Below are 17574 nucleotides of genomic sequence, written 5' to 3'. Positions count from 1 at the left end.
TGGGGTCATTGTCAATTAGGCCCAGAAACTAGTTAGTGAGATTGTGTTGCCCTGTTTTGCTCACCCTGTTCCTGAGCTCCTTGTTCTCCTCCATCAGCATATTGCACTTCTGTTGTAAATCCGACAGCTCCATTCTCAAAGCCTCAGTGTCAGCAGGCTCTGGACCAGCAGCTCCCAGGTGAAGCTTTATGAAACTTTTCAATGGTTAGGGTCAACTGGTGATGTTGGCAACTGTTGTTACTAATTTTAACAAAGAATGCTTATAACCACTTCTCATAATTAATCTGACTGCAATATTTTGGTTGTCCTGCACAACCATCATGGGCCCTGTCCCTCATTCGACTTATTTAGAGAATGTCCCACTCATTCATTGGCTTTCCAGGGCGTAACATGTTGACACCTCTTGCTATTCCACTCTCTTTATGTGTGTTACAGTTGATAAAACCTAAAAATAATTTGTTATTGCAGTTTTTATCTATGAGCTTAAATTTCCCCAAGTCCATCCCTCCATGTCCCCATCTACAAACTGTTCTACAAGTGGTCACCCTAAATATATCATTTTTATTTTGACTGCAATGACTGCACCAATCAAAAAAATGAAATAAAAAAGCACAATACAAATCTACAAATACTAAGACATTTAAAAAATTATACTCATGGGTACGTTTCTGTGTTTTTCACTTCAAGGGGGGGCTTGTATTTGTCAACATTCAAAATAAAAGGATACTCCAAAGCATTGCTGGGTTTATCAGCCTCCTCATAGAGCGCCACCAACACTAAAACAAAAATAATATTAACCACACAAGACAAAACAAACTACGTTATGATTATTAATTTCACTGACCACTTGTCAAAGTGTCAAGAACTCCACATTTCTCCAGATATCTTCTAAATTGTTCCCTTTTGGACTCGTTTGAAGTCTGCAAATGTATAGAAAAATGTCAGCGTATTGGGCGCCATATCGAAAGTTAGATACATGTGCATTTCAGCGCCATCATTAACTTAAACGGAGCCAACTACTAATTGCAAGGCATTGCTATGTAACTAGCAACAAATTAGCATGTTTTACAGCACATGGCAACGACACCCATCATGAAAATGTATGACATTTAAACAAAAAAACACTTACCCTATAATGGGCCATAGTTGCTTGTTATCTTAATAATTTAGCGCAACTAACAACTTTTTCCACACATCAATTAAGGCTACTTTCTGCAGCTGGCTTGTGTTTGTCTTTCGAAGGACTACAGGAAGTAGCCCGGTTACCATAACGACGCACAAAGTACTTACGGAAGTAGGGCTACATATTTTTATGTACTGCAGTTTAGCCTAACATTTAAAATACGCTAAAGATGTTGTTAGTCATTGGTCAAATATTTTAGCTTTAAGCTGCAAACAGCGATGAGCAAAAAGGTAGACCGTGTATTATTATTATTTTTTTTTTAAAGGGTGTACGTCACTTCCTAAACTTTGATTCATAAATAATATGGAGTGGCCTTGTGCTCGATGCCTCATTTTACAGATGTTATCCAGTTTTATACACGTCTGCAATGACAGCAGCACTCATGTGACCGAATGTTTCTCTGCTCGAATGATAAAATCAGCAACACACTATATATTTGTCTCTTCGCCGGCTGCTTTTAAGTGAAAAGAACAGAACATGACTGTCAAAAGATTTTCTTCTCGTTAGCCACAACGGACAACGAACACGACGAACCTGACCAGTGGCATTTACAACCAAGAGACAGTTTGTAAAGGTAAGCATTTCCCCCTTTTCTCCAAAAACACCGAACATTCTTTTTAGCGTCTGGCTCATAGCCTGACTCTTAGTTTGGTTAATCCAGTGCATCATTATATAAATATAAATCTTATATCAACACTTATTAATGCAACACATAACTCTATGGAATGGACTCAGGATTGAGATTAAACAATATGGTAATATAAAACTGTATACAAAAGTGCTAATTGAGAATTATAAAGAGGGCGATTATATAGGTTTTCTATAACCATTTTGTTGACATAAAAATATGTAACTTGTGTATGAATTGGTTTATGTAAAATGTGTTGACAATCAACAAATAGTTGGTAAGAAGTGGAACAAGAATAAAGCTTTGGCTTCATTCTACTTCTTCTCAAACATATTGTGATTGTTGAATGTTACATTAGATTATTGTTTTTGTTCCTAATGTTTGAGACAAATTTCATTTTTTTTCTAAATTCAATTTAACAAAATACAATGCTTTAATCTGCTTAAATAATTGTAATGTATGAATTGTTTGTTATATAGAAAAAATCTTATCCTATGACACCAGGGCTTCTCACAGTTTGCTGAGGTTGTTATTTCAGTGGGCGTAATCAGGCAAAAATATCAAAAGTGTTGATGGTGCAAAGTGAAACATTCACAGTAATATATTATACAAAATATGCCCTAGTTATTTTTCATTAAACTAAACATCTTTAATTTTGTCCCATTGAGAATAATCACATCTACCAATGCAATAACACTGAACTTAACTTTGCATTGTTGCATAATGACATAAAATACTGCACATATTTGACTGTATGTCCTTATGATGCACTGTTGATGCCCTTTATGTTGCTGCTTAGACTGTTACTGTTTATTACACATGTGCTGTTTCTTACACATCTGCTGTTTGTTACACATGTGCTGTGTGTTACACATGTGCTGTGTGTTACACATGTGTGTTACACACGTGCTGTTTGTTACACATGTGCTGTTTGTTACACACGTGCTGTTTGTTACACATGTGCTGTTTGTTACACACATGCTGTTTGTTACACATGTGCTGTTTGTTACACATGTGCTGTTTGTTACACATGTGCTGTTTGATCCATATGTGCTGTTTGATCCATATGTGCTGTTTGATCCATATGTGCTGTTTGATCCATATGTGCTGTTTGATCCATATGTGCTGTTTATTACATTCATGTTGTTTATTACATATATGGTGCACTGATGTCATTATTGCTAATGTTTACACTGGGGTTATTTATGAGGTTATTGGATGTGCTCTCCCACCGTTTGTGTTGCACTTTACATCAAAACTATTCCAGGTTTGATGTGCTAAAGGTAATTTTGTTGCTTTCTATGACAATGACAATAAAATATAGCCTTTTTGCTGTACCCTAATATAGTCTTAATATGTTTTATACATACATTTATTTAAAGAAACACTCAAATTGTTTACACTGCTCAGAAATGTAGGCCCACTGACACTTCTGTGCTGATAATATATTGATTTAAACAAGGTTTGGTCAATAGAGGTTTAGGTTGATTTGAAGCTGAGTGACGTTATGATGTTTCTTCATGGTTTCCCAAACAGATTAACTGTTTCAAGGTTGGAAAGTCACAAGTCAATTTAAAACCAGCAACAAACATGGATGCGAATGAATAACACTCATGAAGCCAATTTAGTTATGTGTATATTATTGTTATACTTTTCTTATAACGTTTTGTAGCTATAAATGTATTTACTTATTTATTTAAAATTTATACGTTCCAGTTTAAGCCTTTTGCAACCAGGAACAGTTAAATCTTGGCAATATTAAAATACTTGTATTGAAAGCTAGTGAATTCGCATTACAGGAACTTGACATTTTAAGTTCCACTTTTTTCTCAAACTTTTTTTTTTTTTTTTTTACTTTCTATAGGGAGTTTTTTAAGTAGTATTTTTATTCTTTATGTCACCTTTGGATACACTCCCTCACCTACTCAAACCTGTGTCCTAGTACTATTCCTGTATTAAAAAGTGTGAATTTTTGTTTTAATTCTATTGTTTTTATTGCCAAATTATACTGGGCTTAACATCATTTTGAAATTACAAACGAAAAAGTGACATGTAAATAGACAATAAATAACAACAAATAAATATACAAGTCAATTTATTAAAGTCCCATATTTTAAAAATGTCTTTCTGTTCCAGACTTTCTCAACCATGTCTCCCCTCTCAGGAATCTGCTAATGGTTGCTGTGGCCTGACTAGTGCTGGTATGTTTATTATGTTTATTACTGTGCAACTGTCAACGTCTTTCTCTGTCTCTCCATTTTCTTCATTCTCTCTGTCTCTCTCTTTCTCTCTCTCTGTCTCTCTCATTATCTTAATCCTGTTTCCTTTAGCTGCAGATGCCCGAGATGCCACAGTGACCTGATTCTAAACCAAAACCACAATCTGAAAAGTGCAATGCCGCTTCAAAATGACTACTCCATCAATACAGCGCCCCCTGATGAGGAGGACTGCGAGCTGCTTGTCCCGCCTGATACAGGTGTGTCTGACCACTGATAATACAAATATAGACTCACTCACAAATTACCACCAGTCAGTAGTGGTAACTCAACCGTGATTGAAGATCTAAACAAACGTGAGATAAAAACAGCATCCAATGAGTAAAGTCTGTTTTGAACATAGATAGTTTGTTGGGATACATTGGAACATAAAATTCACAAATAAATTTATAAAATATGTTTGTAAATTCTATAATATATATAACAAAATATGGAGCTCCACAGTGACTGCCCACCTTGCGATTTATTAAAAGTGTGAAAGCTTGCTTGGGGATAATCAGCTACATGGTATCTAATGACCACAAGACATATAATTTTATTTAAGATCTCTTTCTGAAATGTTATAAACTGCAAAGTTATTAAAACACTTAGCAGAATCTTGCACTTTAAACAGCCTTTTTGGACTTAAAACAACTGTGTTAGGGACATAAGTTACCACGTAGCTGGTTAGCCTCTGTGATGCCTTTGAACTCTTAATATTTGAAGTCTACGGGAAAAATGAATGGAAAATTGACATCCTTAATCTGAGCTGGCTGTCATTTTTTAACTCCATATTTCTTTGTTATAATGTCACATTTCAATGGTCGCAATTAACAAATCACAAAGACGGCAATTCTTCCTGTTGCAAGCAACATGACAACCTGTCTCTATAAAAAATGTTCACCTTGTACTTTCTGAAATGCATGAGATTCTTGTATTAATTTTGGTGTTCATATTTCATTCTCAAAGGTTAATGCTCCTGAATGTGTTCAAAATGTGAACTCAAATCTAATAAGCTTGATACTTTAACTGAAATGATTATAGAAACACCTTTCTTGTCCAGTTCAATGCGATTTCCAACAGAAAATAAGAGCCAGTTGTTGAATATTATGTGTGGTCTTATACTAGTTATTGTCATGTTTGTTACGTTCTCATGTTTTTCTGAATTCAAGACTTGAACAATAATATTCAGAGTTATTTATAATGACGAGGAGGAGTTTTACTGTAAATTTAGCTGAGAAATATGCTGCTAAACTGCACTGGCTCCACATAGTCTGCACTGATGACTTGGCGTTTTGTGTTTTTTATTGTAAATGCCTGAGGCAGGTGATTGTTTTGTTACTGTTAGATCATGGCTGGAGGATCACATCAGGTGATCCAGTCCTGTCACATTTCAAACCACTGAACTGATTCAGCAGCGGAAATAATTATATACAGGTTTAAGAAAAGTTAGGTTAAGAAGAGGGGGTTAAGCAAAAGGAAACAGATAATAGTGCTCCCAATGGAAAGAAACTGTGCAAGACTAATAAAGTAAAAAATAGCTACATTTCAACAATAGCTACAATTCAAGTTTCAAGTATCACAGAAAAAGTCATTGGACTGTTTCAATTAACCCAAAAAGTGCAGACTATCCATGGGTATCAGAATGGTGGAAAATTTGGATGGTTGCCATAGTGATTGACAATTTAAAACAAAATATTATATCTTGTGAATGGGGGAAAAGTCCTCAAAATGTTGCATATAACACGAAAATGAAATCCATGATTTGAGGAACAGCCCAAAAAGTTATTGGAATCTGGATTGTCTCAGGTGTTTCTCTCTCTCTCCTCAGTGCCGCCTCAGTGCTGCTCAGCACGACTGAACCTTGCAGTGCTAATGTTCTTCGGTTTCACTGTGGTATACGGTCTCCGTGTCAACCTCAGCGTAGCAATGGTTGCCATGGTGAACAACACTGAACCATCCCCGCGAACCAACAACTCGAACTCATCCAAACACATGTGTCCTCTACCCGGGACCAACCACAGTGGGACAGGCTTCACTCAGCCAGATGAGGTGTGGACTTATTGATAATTAACTATGTTCCTGTCTCATTTGTCTTCAGGTCCAAATCAAGTCCCAAGTTTCAAGTCAAGTCTCAAGTCATTGACTCATTCCAAATACTGAAATGAATAGGCATTTAGATTAAGTTACGGTCACTACGTAGTACATTTTAAGCTAAAGGTACTTTTCATGTAATGTTATGCTGTTTAGCTAAAACAAAAAATATCACTCAGTAATTTTAGATATATTTAATTTGCGCAGTATAATGAGATAAGACGCATTACTATTGATATTCAAAGATGCACTATACTAAAGAAAACTTATAGCAGAAACAACAGTAACATTTACAGTGATTTATTGCACAACATTTGTTCATCAAATCTATGTTGAACGAAATATGTATTAAAGCAGTTAGGTTCTGATTTTACTTCTAATATTAACTCTGTCCTTCTTCTGCACCTATAGGTGCCCGTGTACTCGTGGGACTCGGAGACCCAGGGCTGGCTGTTGGGTGCCTTCTTCTTTGGGTACTTGTGCACTCAGATCCCTGCAGGGTATCTGGCCGGACACTATGGAGGGACCAAATTTCTGGGGTTTGGGGTTTTAGGCACAGCGGCTCTGACCCTGCTCACTCCTCTGGCTGCAGAGTGGGGCCCCAGCTGGCTGTTCGGACTCAGAGCACTAGAGGGCTTTGGAGAGGTAAGGCGCCACAAAATTCACCACTTGTTGTCATATCAATGAACATTTTCAAATTGTCCTTGTCACTCCTGTCCAAACTTAAGAAAATATTAGATCATATTTATATAATTATTACGTGCAAACAACTAATTAAATTCAATGCATTTTTGTAGATTGTTGATTTAAACAACAGAAAGATAGAAAGCAACAGTGAAACAGTTGTTGGTCAACAACTAAGGACATTTAATATTTGAGGTGGAATCAGGAAGTTCTAGATTCTATAATCTGCTTGGAGGTACTGGTCAGTGCATTTGTTCTTAAAATTGGGACTTTGAACCTAGGTCAGTCCAGACGAGGGCGTATTGTTGTGTGACTTGGCAAAAACTAATGCCTGTGTTTAAATGATCTGTGTACACACTAACGTCCGTCTTTATTAGATGAACAACGTAAAAGTTCAGATATAGGTTAAAATAGGTTATGGTTAGATTTAGGTTAAGGTTAGGCATGTAGTCACTATGGTCAAGGTTAGAATCAGTTTCTAGGAAATTAAAGTAAATCCCCAAGAAGCATGGTTTTGTGAGTGTCCTGTTGGTGTTCGGGGTCAATGCAGCCTACCCTAACCTCTAAATTAAGTAGTTACTAAACCTGGATAATTCTAAAACTATATCATCTAAATATTTCTGAGAGAATGAACAAAAAGTTTGATGGCATGAGACAGAAACCTTGTAATTTCCTAAATCATTGTGTCTTGATACTAGAATTAGCTAATTGTATCGTCTGTCTGTTTTATTGTTATTTTGTTTCTTGTTTAGGGCGTGACATTCCCGGCCATGATGGCAATGTGGGCGCGTTGGGCTCCTCCTTTGGAGCGCTCCAGACTCATGTCCTTCTCAGGCTCTGGAGGAAACTTCGGGGCCTTCGTGGCTCTGCCTTTAACCGGCTTCATCTGTCAGACTCTGGGCTGGCCTGCTGTATTCTACCTCTGTGGTGAGAGACCAAGCCTTTTATTAGTGAAATGAACATTGAGCCAGATTGTTATGTGTTAGAGATTTTGTTCACAAATTAGCTATAATAAATGTGTAAAACTGTGGTCAGTTTTGAATGCTGTGATGTTACATGAATGTAGTCTATTAGTATGCCCCTGTGCTTCAGGAGGGGCTGGGTGTGTGTGGGCTGTGTTCTGGTTCGCTCTTGTATCAGACGACCCTCGCACTCACAAACGCATCAGTGAAGAGGAGAGAGAGTACATCATCAATTCTATTGGACCCCAGGTAATGCCAGTTTGTCAGTGAACAAAATTCCCAAACTAGCAGTGAAAACAAATATAATATGGTTGTGAGTTTAACATAAGAGCATTGTTTAAAGTGACAGTCCATCCAGTCTCAGATGGCTTTACTCTTGTCCTACTACTTTACCTACTCCTTTCGAGTTCTAAATTCTGACCTAGACCAAGATTGTGAAATGTATTGAAGATTATGAGAGTTTTACCCTCCTTTTGTGTTTCCCAGGGCACAGGTCATGGCTGGAGGGTGCCTCTTGGGTCCATGGTGACTTCTGTTCCTCTTTGGGCCATTATCATCACTCAGATGTGCTCAAACTGGTCATATTACACTCTGCTCACCTCACTGCCCGCGTACATGGATAACATCCTGCACTTTGATCTGCAGTCGGTGAGGCACTGTTTTTACCCTTATTTATACTTTAATTTAGTTGAACTAAAACAACATAAAAATATCTAACCTATCTAGTATTCTAGTTAGATTGGTTAGATATTTACATAGAATATAGAACACAACTTCATGGCTGAAGCACTAGGCACTACTTTGACTTGAGTTTACAGTGTACACAAATATTAATATAACAAATCTCTATTTTATTATTATTATTATTACAATTTATGTCCCACTGTAGCTATTGCTTTGTCTAGTCATACATACATGGTAAATAGATGCTTTACATCAAGGAACCCTTTCATTCATATATAACTGAAATGTCTTGCCCAATGACACAAAGGCAGTATGACTTTCCAGAAGTGTGAATCAAACCACCTACTTTTAGATCAGTGAGCAAACCTCTCTTCCAGATTGTGCTAATGCTGCCCTCTTATTGAGTTGTAACCCTGTGTTTTTGGTAAGAATGGGTCCCTGTCTGCTCTGCCGTACCTCGGGGGCTGGCTTTTCTCGTCTCTCTCTGGAGTTGCGGCCGACCTCCTCATCGAGAAAAGGGTCTTCAGAGTCACGGTCACACGCAAGATCTTCACCACTGTGGGTAAGGCATCTGGTTTAATTTAATTTAGATCTGGGCTGTTTACAATACATGTTACTTGGGCCACCTACCTCAAATTGGCCACCCAAGGACACATTCTCGAATAATGTGGTGAGAAAATTTAAGCATATAGATAAAACTGCAAACTGTAGATGCATTTTCAGTTTTTATCACTCATAACAAAGAGATGCCAACATATTACAACCCTGAATGCTAGTGCACCCAAAAAGTCCTGATTTCTTTGTGAGGAAAAAATATAATATTATGTTTTCTAATAATATGCTTATTATGTCAATCTAATATGGCATCACATCATTATGGGAAGAGTCAAAATGGCGATTGCTAATGGTCCTCCTTCTCCTCTTTTCTTTTTTCTGCCCATCACCCCCTTCTCTTGTATTCTCTGTCTGTGTACAGGTATGGTGCTGCCCTCAGTCTTCCTGGTCGGTGTGTGTTATGTGGGCTGCAGTCACATTTGGACTGTGCTGTTTCTCACTCTCTCCACCACCACAGGGGGCGCAGGTGCTGCCGGAGTCTATATAAACCAGATAGACATTGCCCCCAGGTACAAATCAGTTATAAACTACAATTTGCTACAGTATATATTTTCATTTTCACTTCAGCTGCACTATATACAAATATGCAAATCACATCTTTGGAGTTGAATAATGATATGAATGCTGACAGAGAAGATGTCTAACTTTCTGTCAGCTTTTGTTTCACATGGTTAGGCCCTGAAATTACAGAGATATTAACCATAAACAAATCTGCAATGGGATAGCTAAACAGCAAATTCGACCAAAGAAGTCTGACCTGTCCTCCAGCTTTAAGCACTATAAGCATTGAGTATGTCACATGAAAATAACTTATAACCATCCAAATATGTCTGTCATTAGATCACTGTCATATCATCACTGTCAAAGGGATACTTAATTAAGTGTATAGTGGCATGTTGCACATGATTTCCCAATAGCTTTTATTTGTCCTTATAGATATGCAGGATTTCTGCTAGGAATCACCAACACATTTGGGACCATTCCTGGCATAGTTGCACCAATTGTTACTGGATACTTCACTGAAGATGTAAGTATTTAATAATAACTAATGCAGATTTAATTGATTTACCTTGAGATTTTAAGTTTTTTCTGTTTTATTCTTTCATGTTTGAGTAATCTTATGTGCTGAAGCTGTCCCCTTCTCAAAAGCTGTTTTAATTTGCATTTAGAGACCTCAAAGAATTGTAATACGCTACATTTTCAGTTCTTAAGCCCAAATAACTAAACTGCATATTGACAATTTCAAAGTGCCAGAGTTGGTGCTTGAACCAGTGACCCTTGGATTTCAAGGTATTTTTGTTTAACAATACTTGAAAAACATGCATTCTTACTGTGAGGAAGGTCGTGCTTACATGGCCTGATAGCCTCACCTGGTTGAATTGATTGAGATATACAAGTTTAATGCCATACTGTGAAACATCTCTATGCAGACAAACCAGACCTCCCACCAGAAAAAGTTTCATAGTGCACCTTTAGAAATATCAAACAACTTAAAGTAGACCTATTCTGCAAAATTGACTTTTCAGAGCGTTTAGCCATTTTATAGTTGTTTTCCCTTCACATTTTCCCTCTTGAAGTTGTATTTGGAGTGATTTGTGCATGTTTTGAATCTTTAGTCTCATATTTTAAAGATGCCATATTGCAAATCAACTGTAATTTTTACCGCCACCAGCATATGCCTACTGCTCTGTACTTACTTCCTTCTCCAATTTTATTTTCTTAATTAGTGATACACGTAGGATTCGCCTGTGTTGCGTAGTCATTTTGGTACACGCTGCTCTCTAGTGTCATGTGTTGCTATCCATACGAGGGGCCGACAACTTCACTGCCCTTTGTTGCGATGACATAAATGGCAACGTCTGCTCCCATTGGGCATCACAGTTTTTAACACAGAACACAGCTGACTTGTTTCTTTTTTTCTTGTTTTAGATTAATATTGCGATATAAAATGTGCAAATTATAACATAATGATTCACAGTTAAAATATATTGATAAAATAATTCAGTCATTGTTCCACTTCTGACCTTTTCCCAATTTCTTCCCGCCTGACAGCACTCTCTAGATGGTTGGAGGAGGGTCTTCTGGCTCGCTGCTGGGCTCCAAATCGGTGGAGCCATTTTTTACATAATTTTCGGTAGTGGTAGACTTCAGAAATGGGCCATGACTGATGAGGACAGAGCAGAGGCCGAGAAGAGGAGAAGCACGTCTATATGTACATGAAAATAGACCAAACCCTGCTTTAAATGGACAGAATGTTTAACAATTTTGTTTTCATATCAAAAGTTCACAGTTTTGAGCAGTTTTTAATCTACTATTTACTTTGTGCTTTTAATTGGGAGAACACACTCTATTTTACATTTATTTTAATTGGCTTTTATATATTTTAACATTTTATTAATGCATTTTTGTCCATAATTAAACCTACATTTGCACATGTCATAAAATTTGCACTATAAGATTGCAATGCAGTACCTCAGATTATACATTTTAATTCAGCTGTGATCTAATTAATGTTTATAGAAATATTTTCAAGTTACTTTTATTTAAATTGTATTCGGTTTGTGAAACTTCTAAGAGGCACTTTACCTTAAACATACCATAAATGCCTTAAAAACATTTAGTACAATAATAACACAGTCTCATTACATTTTTATTCCAAAAAAGCTTTATTGTATCAAGTGCAATTTTGTGTATTTTCTGCATATTTTCTATCACATTTTCTATCAAAACAAAGATATATTTCTACAGGTATACTTTTTTCCACCACTCTGGGCTCATATTTTAAAGATATTTTGAAATGTATCAAACTCCTACCCTCAACTGTTCCAAAGTTTAGTACATAAGTAAATGTGTGAATAATGAACTGTCAGAACATATACTACCAATCAAAAGTTTAAACATACCATCTCATTCAATATTTTTTTCCTTTATGTTTACTACTTTATATACTTTATTTAAAGATGTGTGGAATTATGTAGTAAACAAAAAGAGTTAAATGACTCAACAAAATATTTTCTATATTTTATATTATAGTTCTTCAAAGTAGCCACTATTTGCTTCATCGAAAGTGCCCTCTTGGCAGTGCAAAGTCTTGGCATACTCTCAATGAGCTTTTTGATGAAGCCAAGCCTCCAAAGCAGTCATCAAAGCAAAGGGTGCTATATTTTTATTTTTATTTTTTGTTATTTTGAGTTAATATTTCGTGGGAATGACATAAATAACCATGAAATAAATAAATAAATAAAAATTAAACAGTGCATCCAAACTTTTGACAGGTAGTGTATATCTGACACTAACGCACAATTGTTGTCATTTGGGTGAAAAAGGTTGTGATTGTTTACTTTCGTCCTCTTGAAATATGCAAATATGTGGAAATGTTTACATGTTTTATAAGACTTTGTACAAAGAAAAAAATGAAGATGTTTTACTACTGGAATTAAAGCTACTATAGGGAACTTGTTGTTGACTTGTTTCATTGTAATTAGTGACAAAATATGCCCAATCATTTTCTGTGTAAATTGAAATAATATGCAGAAAATTTAAGTTGCTAATTTCATTTCTATAAAATCTAACCCGGATGTCAAAAAAAAGGTCAAGTGAGGTCAAAATTGTTTTGTGCCACTACTACCACGAGATGGCGCAAGTGTTAGAAAGTAAGTTTGGTTTTATAAAAAGTCAAAAACTGAAAGCTAGTATTATTAAATGACAAAGGCTCTGTGAAGCGCCTTTTAAACATAATATGTAAACGAATTAAACATTTGCGGATTTAAATACACAAAATGACAATAATAAGATCACCTTGTCATTCTTCTGTGGGCGGGACTTTTATTCAGACGCTCGTGCTTTGTTTTCCCTGAGACAGAGATCACGCGACAAGACGAGAAGGGACCATACTGAGCCCCAGTTTAACTAAGATACTGAATAGGTGCTCATAACGTATACTTTTGTGACCTAATTGTTGGATTATAAAAGACTATTACTTTTTTTCATTACACAGGTAGGAGCAGAACACAAAAAGAGACAATCGAAACAACACTGGGTAAGTTGAGCCACCACCAACTTTTATCAATATTTAACATAACACATTTGAAAAAACATAATAAACAAAATCCAAAATCTATAACGAAAAAAACAGATTTTGGTAAACTGGAATGATGTTGGTGGTTGTCAGATTCGAGAAAGCAAGAGACAGTATTATTGAATATTGTGATGTCATCTGAAACCCACTAATAAATAAAGACATGAAGATTGTTTTGTTGTTTTGTCCAGATCTAAAATACCGACCAAAGAAAGAAGATACTTGCTGTTCCTATCCATGGCTTTGAGAATGACAAAAATATATCTTTTGTTGCAAGGTCTAAACTACATAACTAATTTTGGTCTATAACTTACCTAAAGTAGGAGAAAAATGTGGATAAACTACACAGTAGACTACAGGCCTAAACATGTCTGTTGTCACAATACTGAAATTTTGATCTTGATTTCAATACTAAGGAATATATATGACATCGTTTCCAATTCTATGATGATTAAAAAAAACCTTTCTGTCATGTCATTTTCAACATTAAGTCATCGTACTTTCTATTATATTTCTATATGGTCTTATATCTGTGTAAAACCTCAGTTGTCCTGGTTTGTTCCAGTGGTCCATGGGTGTATACTAATCTGTGTGTCTTATACTTGTTCTGATACAGCTCAAGATCATTCTAAAGCGATTCAGGAAAGATTAATTTTTGTCCAGTTGATCTGACTTTTTAATTTATTATTGAAACTTCAAATGAGGTTTGCGTTTTGATACTAGTTTTATTATCTAGATCCTTCACCAACATTTAGTGAGACAGGTTTGAATCAAGGCAAGAAATGTGTAACAGAGGGATTTGTAGGGGTGGGTAACATGCCAAAGAAATTCGTATCACGTATATATATATATTTTTTTTAGAGCCATATTGTGATTTTGATTCATATTTTCTTACTATCTCTTATACTGTATTTAAGAGGTAAATAAAATCTATCTGCTGTTTCTGAAAGTTTACTCTTCACAGTAATTAGTTAAATCCACCCGTCACTCATTCACAGTATGATGGAAGCTTTTTTTTCTTGGGTTTTACCTGTTATATGCAACATTTTGAATACTTTTTCCCGTTCAAAAGATAATATTTTTGTTTTAATGGCAATGGCCATAATTTTTTATCATTCTGAAACCCATGGATAGGGTTGGTAAGTGTGATTTAATTTTCGTGTCATCAACAGCAACAACACAGACAGATTGCAGTCGTTTAAAGCTAACAAGTTTATAAGCATGAATGTATGGTTATAACTGTGACAGAAAGTGTACAAGCCAGGTCGAGGTAAGGAGCTAAACTAGATTAATCTAGCCTTAGTAGTGACCAGCAATTAGTGAGACATACACACAGCTAATCCAATGTTATGCTAGATTATTACTACTTTATTTACATTTAGGGGCAGTAATTGAAAGACTAAAGAAGGAGGTGATGGGAGAGGAGGTTCAGGGTCTGGACATTTGAAGAACAGTGTGATTGGTCAGGTTTCCACACTTCAAACTCCGCCCTGCAACCCGGTGTTTGTAATCATGGCTGTTATTAGGGCAGTCCTGTGTGATGTCACCAAATACATGAAATTGGCAGTGGCCACTAGAGCCAAGGCTCAACCTTTTTTTTTTTTATACTTTCATGACTCCAAAGCTGCAAATATACCTAGTTTGCACTGAAACTGTCAAAAAAAAAGATTATGAACAGTAGACAATGCTATTCAAACACCATATGCTGTACATAGTTTAGTTTAGTTAAAAAAAAAGTTCATCAAGTGTTTAGTTTTGGCATATCACTCTCCCCTGTTTTTTATGTTTTATGTTTTCTTTAGTGTCTTGAGCAGTGGCCTGGCCAATCAGACCCTTAGACTCAGTCCAGACGATGGATGTTTTATGTGACGACTCCTACTGTACTCTGTGATGTCGTGCTCAACTGAATCCATCGACACAGCGCCCCCTGTCGATGAAGATGACTGTGAGCCGCTGGTGCCGTCCAAAACAGGTGTGTACCAAATACTTAATACATTCTATGGTGTGTAGCCTACTGACGCCTTATGCTATCGCTGAGAAGTTGTATAGATTTTCCATAAAGCTGCCATGATAACAAATTTAGAAGTACAATACAATGCTACAGAAAAATACCACAATTCAATACACAATAATACTGAGACTACCTTAGGCGACTGACACAATGATCCTAAAGCAGGATAGTACCAGTTAACCTTCTTCTAAGTGAACCATATTGTAAAATGTGTCCAGTAGTAAATAAATAGCACAAATAAACACTTTAATAGTTAGTCCTGGTATCTATAATGTGGCTTTGATGTTACTGCTCAAATGTTATTATAGGCCTAATACTACAAAAAAATTTCTACTAGTGCAACAAAAATCAGCATTTCAACAATGTCCCTTTTAGCTGCCCCCACATGTAGGTCTGTTAAATATTATTGACCTTTAGGCTGTTGGGATCTGAACCCCACTAACTGATATATAAATATATGAAGACTGTTTAGTCCAGATCTAGAAAACCGGCCAAAGAAAAATGTCGCTGAACTTGCTCTTCCTGTCTATGGATTTCAGAATAACAGAAAAGTATCTGTTGTTGCCACTGAAATTAACAAATTAAAATATAATGTTACTGCACAAATGTTATTATAGGTCTTAGACTACAAAAAAATGCTATTAGTGCAAGAAAGTTTACATGCCATAATTATTGAGCCTGAAAAAATAGAGTTCTTTCTAACATATATTGAACAATAAGTCGATATAGTAACTATCGTGACAGGTTTAGTTCTCTCAGGCTTAGTATTGCATTATGAACAAATAATTTGACTTGATTTGATAAAGTGCCCCCTCGGTGCTGCTCGGCCCGGCTGAACCTGGCTGTTCTCATGTTCCTCGGGCTCACTGTGGTCTACGGTCTCCGAGTCAACCTCAACGTGGCGATGGTTGCCATGGTGAACAACACCAACCCACCCCCAGCAACCAACAGTTCAAACTCATCGAAACACATGTGTCCTCTGCCCGGGACAAACCACACCAGGACAGGCTTCAGTCAGCCGGATGGGGTATGAGCAGTAAAACTACACCTGTTGACATTTAGTTATTTGATAGGGTCAGAGCATATTAGTGAACATCTGTAACAGTTACCGTGCCAATATACAACATTATAGATAGTATTGGGGTATTATTTGGCTTTTCCTGTTACAACATTTTAAAACCATTAACCACAAGACACTTTTTTTCTATGGTAACATATGCGCTTTATCAGATTTTGAAAACTACTGATACAAATACTTAATGTGGCAAAACACTGCTCCTGTATTGCCCACTGCAATCACAGTGAAGTAGCTGACTCATATGTACCAGAATACAAAGGGAATCCCAAGATTTAAACATGCACTTGCATAAATTACCTCTCACTCTCTCCTGCCCTCATAGGCCCCTGTGTACTCGTGGGACACGGAGACCCAGGGCTGGCTGTTGGGCGCCTTGTTCTTCGGATACCTGTGCACTCTGATCCCTGGAGGGTACCTGGCAGGACACTATGGAGGGACCAAATTTCTGGGGTTTGGGGTTTTGGGCACAGCGGCTCTGACCCTGGTCACTCCTCTGGCTGCACAGTGGGGCCCCAGCTGGCTGTTCGCACTCAGAGCACTAGAGGGCTTTACACAGGTAGAATACATAATGCATATTACCAAGCATTTTCGGTGTGTTGTATTTGATTTCATTTATCTGGATGAAACCTGTTTTAATTTTATTGACCAAATAAACTAAACTAAAACTTTACAAAGACATATGGGTATGGAAACATCTGGTTCAAGATCCCTTCTGCTGCTGTTTCCTTTTAAAGAAACTTGATTACATGTTCATGAGTACCTGCAGGATCAGTCTTGTCTGTCTGCTTCACGTTCAAACCCCACAGACATAGAGAACATGTAGACTGCAGACACAATAATGGCTTGCATGTAGACCAAAATCTTGATTATTATTTTTGCCTTGTGTTTCAGGGCGTTCTGCATCCATCTACAATGACGATCTGGGCGCGCTGGGCTCCTCCTTTGGAGCGCTCAAGACTCATGTCCTTCTCGGGCTCTGGAGGAATCTTCGGGGCCTTGCTCACTCTACCTCTGACCAGCTTCATCTGTGAGACTCTGGGCTGGCCCGCTGTATTCTACCTCTGCGGTGGGATAAGCTGCAATGTTTTTCACCCCTCACTCACATATTAATAATATACACTATATTAATATTTATTCTTTAATTATAATTAGTAGTTATTTATTGTGCTTGTAAGGAAATTGGAATTGGAAATTGGAGTTGCAGTGAGTAAAAAACATTTAATATTAAAATGCTCAGGGCTTTCCACATGTAGATGTAGCAGATGACATGCAATGTGAATGAAACCATCACATTACATTAAA

General features: G+C 36.8%; 3 protein-coding genes across 6 annotated transcripts in view; 2 read left to right on the top strand and 1 right to left on the bottom strand.

The window, feature by feature from the left end:
* LOC117378616 (c-Myc-binding protein) overlaps window positions 1-17574 on the bottom strand; it is a 54772-nt gene that overhangs the window by 880 nt on the left and 36318 nt on the right. Inside the window, exons 2-5 of one of the 2 annotated variants that reach the window (XM_055225203.1) lie at window positions 1130-1221; window positions 845-920; window positions 728-776; window positions 65-194 (exon numbers count right to left, since the gene is read on the bottom strand). In XM_055225203.1, coding sequence (XP_055081178.1) covers window positions 65-194; window positions 728-776; window positions 845-920; window positions 1130-1144 — 270 coding nt within the window. In that variant the 5' untranslated portion in view covers window positions 1145-1221. Of the gene's footprint in view, window positions 1-64; window positions 195-727; window positions 777-844; window positions 921-1129; window positions 1253-17574 lie in introns of those variants that run through there. The other variant, XM_033975256.2, reaches the window with a different exon arrangement.
* Window positions 103-12558, top strand: LOC117378611 (sialin-like). 3 transcript variants are annotated; one of them, XM_033975249.2, is made up of 12 exons: window positions 1544-1757; window positions 3948-4012; window positions 4142-4287; window positions 5898-6118; window positions 6572-6805; window positions 7597-7771; window positions 7937-8055; window positions 8293-8454; window positions 8920-9052; window positions 9467-9614; window positions 10042-10132; window positions 11158-12558. In XM_033975249.2, exons 3-12 carry the CDS (start codon window positions 4206-4208, stop codon window positions 11323-11325), a joined length of 1533 nt encoding a protein of 510 aa, XP_033831140.1. In that variant the 5' UTR covers window positions 1544-1757; window positions 3948-4012; window positions 4142-4205; the 3' UTR covers window positions 11326-12558. The 3 variants fall into 3 exon arrangements, with proteins under 3 accessions (XP_055081175.1, XP_033831140.1, XP_055081174.1); XM_055225199.1 differs by having other exon boundaries at window positions 4148-4287; window positions 11158-12398; XM_055225200.1 differs by lacking the exons at window positions 1544-1757; window positions 3948-4012 and adding an exon at window positions 103-178 and having other exon boundaries at window positions 11158-12398.
* Window positions 12966-17574, top strand: part of LOC117378612 (sialin-like) — a 7933-nt gene continuing 3324 nt past the window's right edge. Inside the window, exons 1-6 of the mRNA XM_033975250.2 lie at window positions 12966-13030; window positions 13103-13144; window positions 14986-15155; window positions 16001-16221; window positions 16595-16828; window positions 17164-17338. Of these exons, the coding sequence (XP_033831141.1) occupies window positions 15074-15155; window positions 16001-16221; window positions 16595-16828; window positions 17164-17338 (712 nt within the window). The 5' untranslated portion in view covers window positions 12966-13030; window positions 13103-13144; window positions 14986-15073. The remainder of the gene's footprint in view (window positions 13031-13102; window positions 13145-14985; window positions 15156-16000; window positions 16222-16594; window positions 16829-17163; window positions 17339-17574) is intronic.

This window comes from Periophthalmus magnuspinnatus, chromosome 11 (assembly GCF_009829125.3).
Source record: "Periophthalmus magnuspinnatus isolate fPerMag1 chromosome 11, fPerMag1.2.pri, whole genome shotgun sequence".
Taxonomy (NCBI): domain Eukaryota; kingdom Metazoa; phylum Chordata; class Actinopteri; order Gobiiformes; family Gobiidae; genus Periophthalmus; species Periophthalmus magnuspinnatus.
The sequence above is the reverse complement of the archived record's forward strand: the minus strand, read 5'-3'. Positions and strand labels throughout refer to the sequence as shown.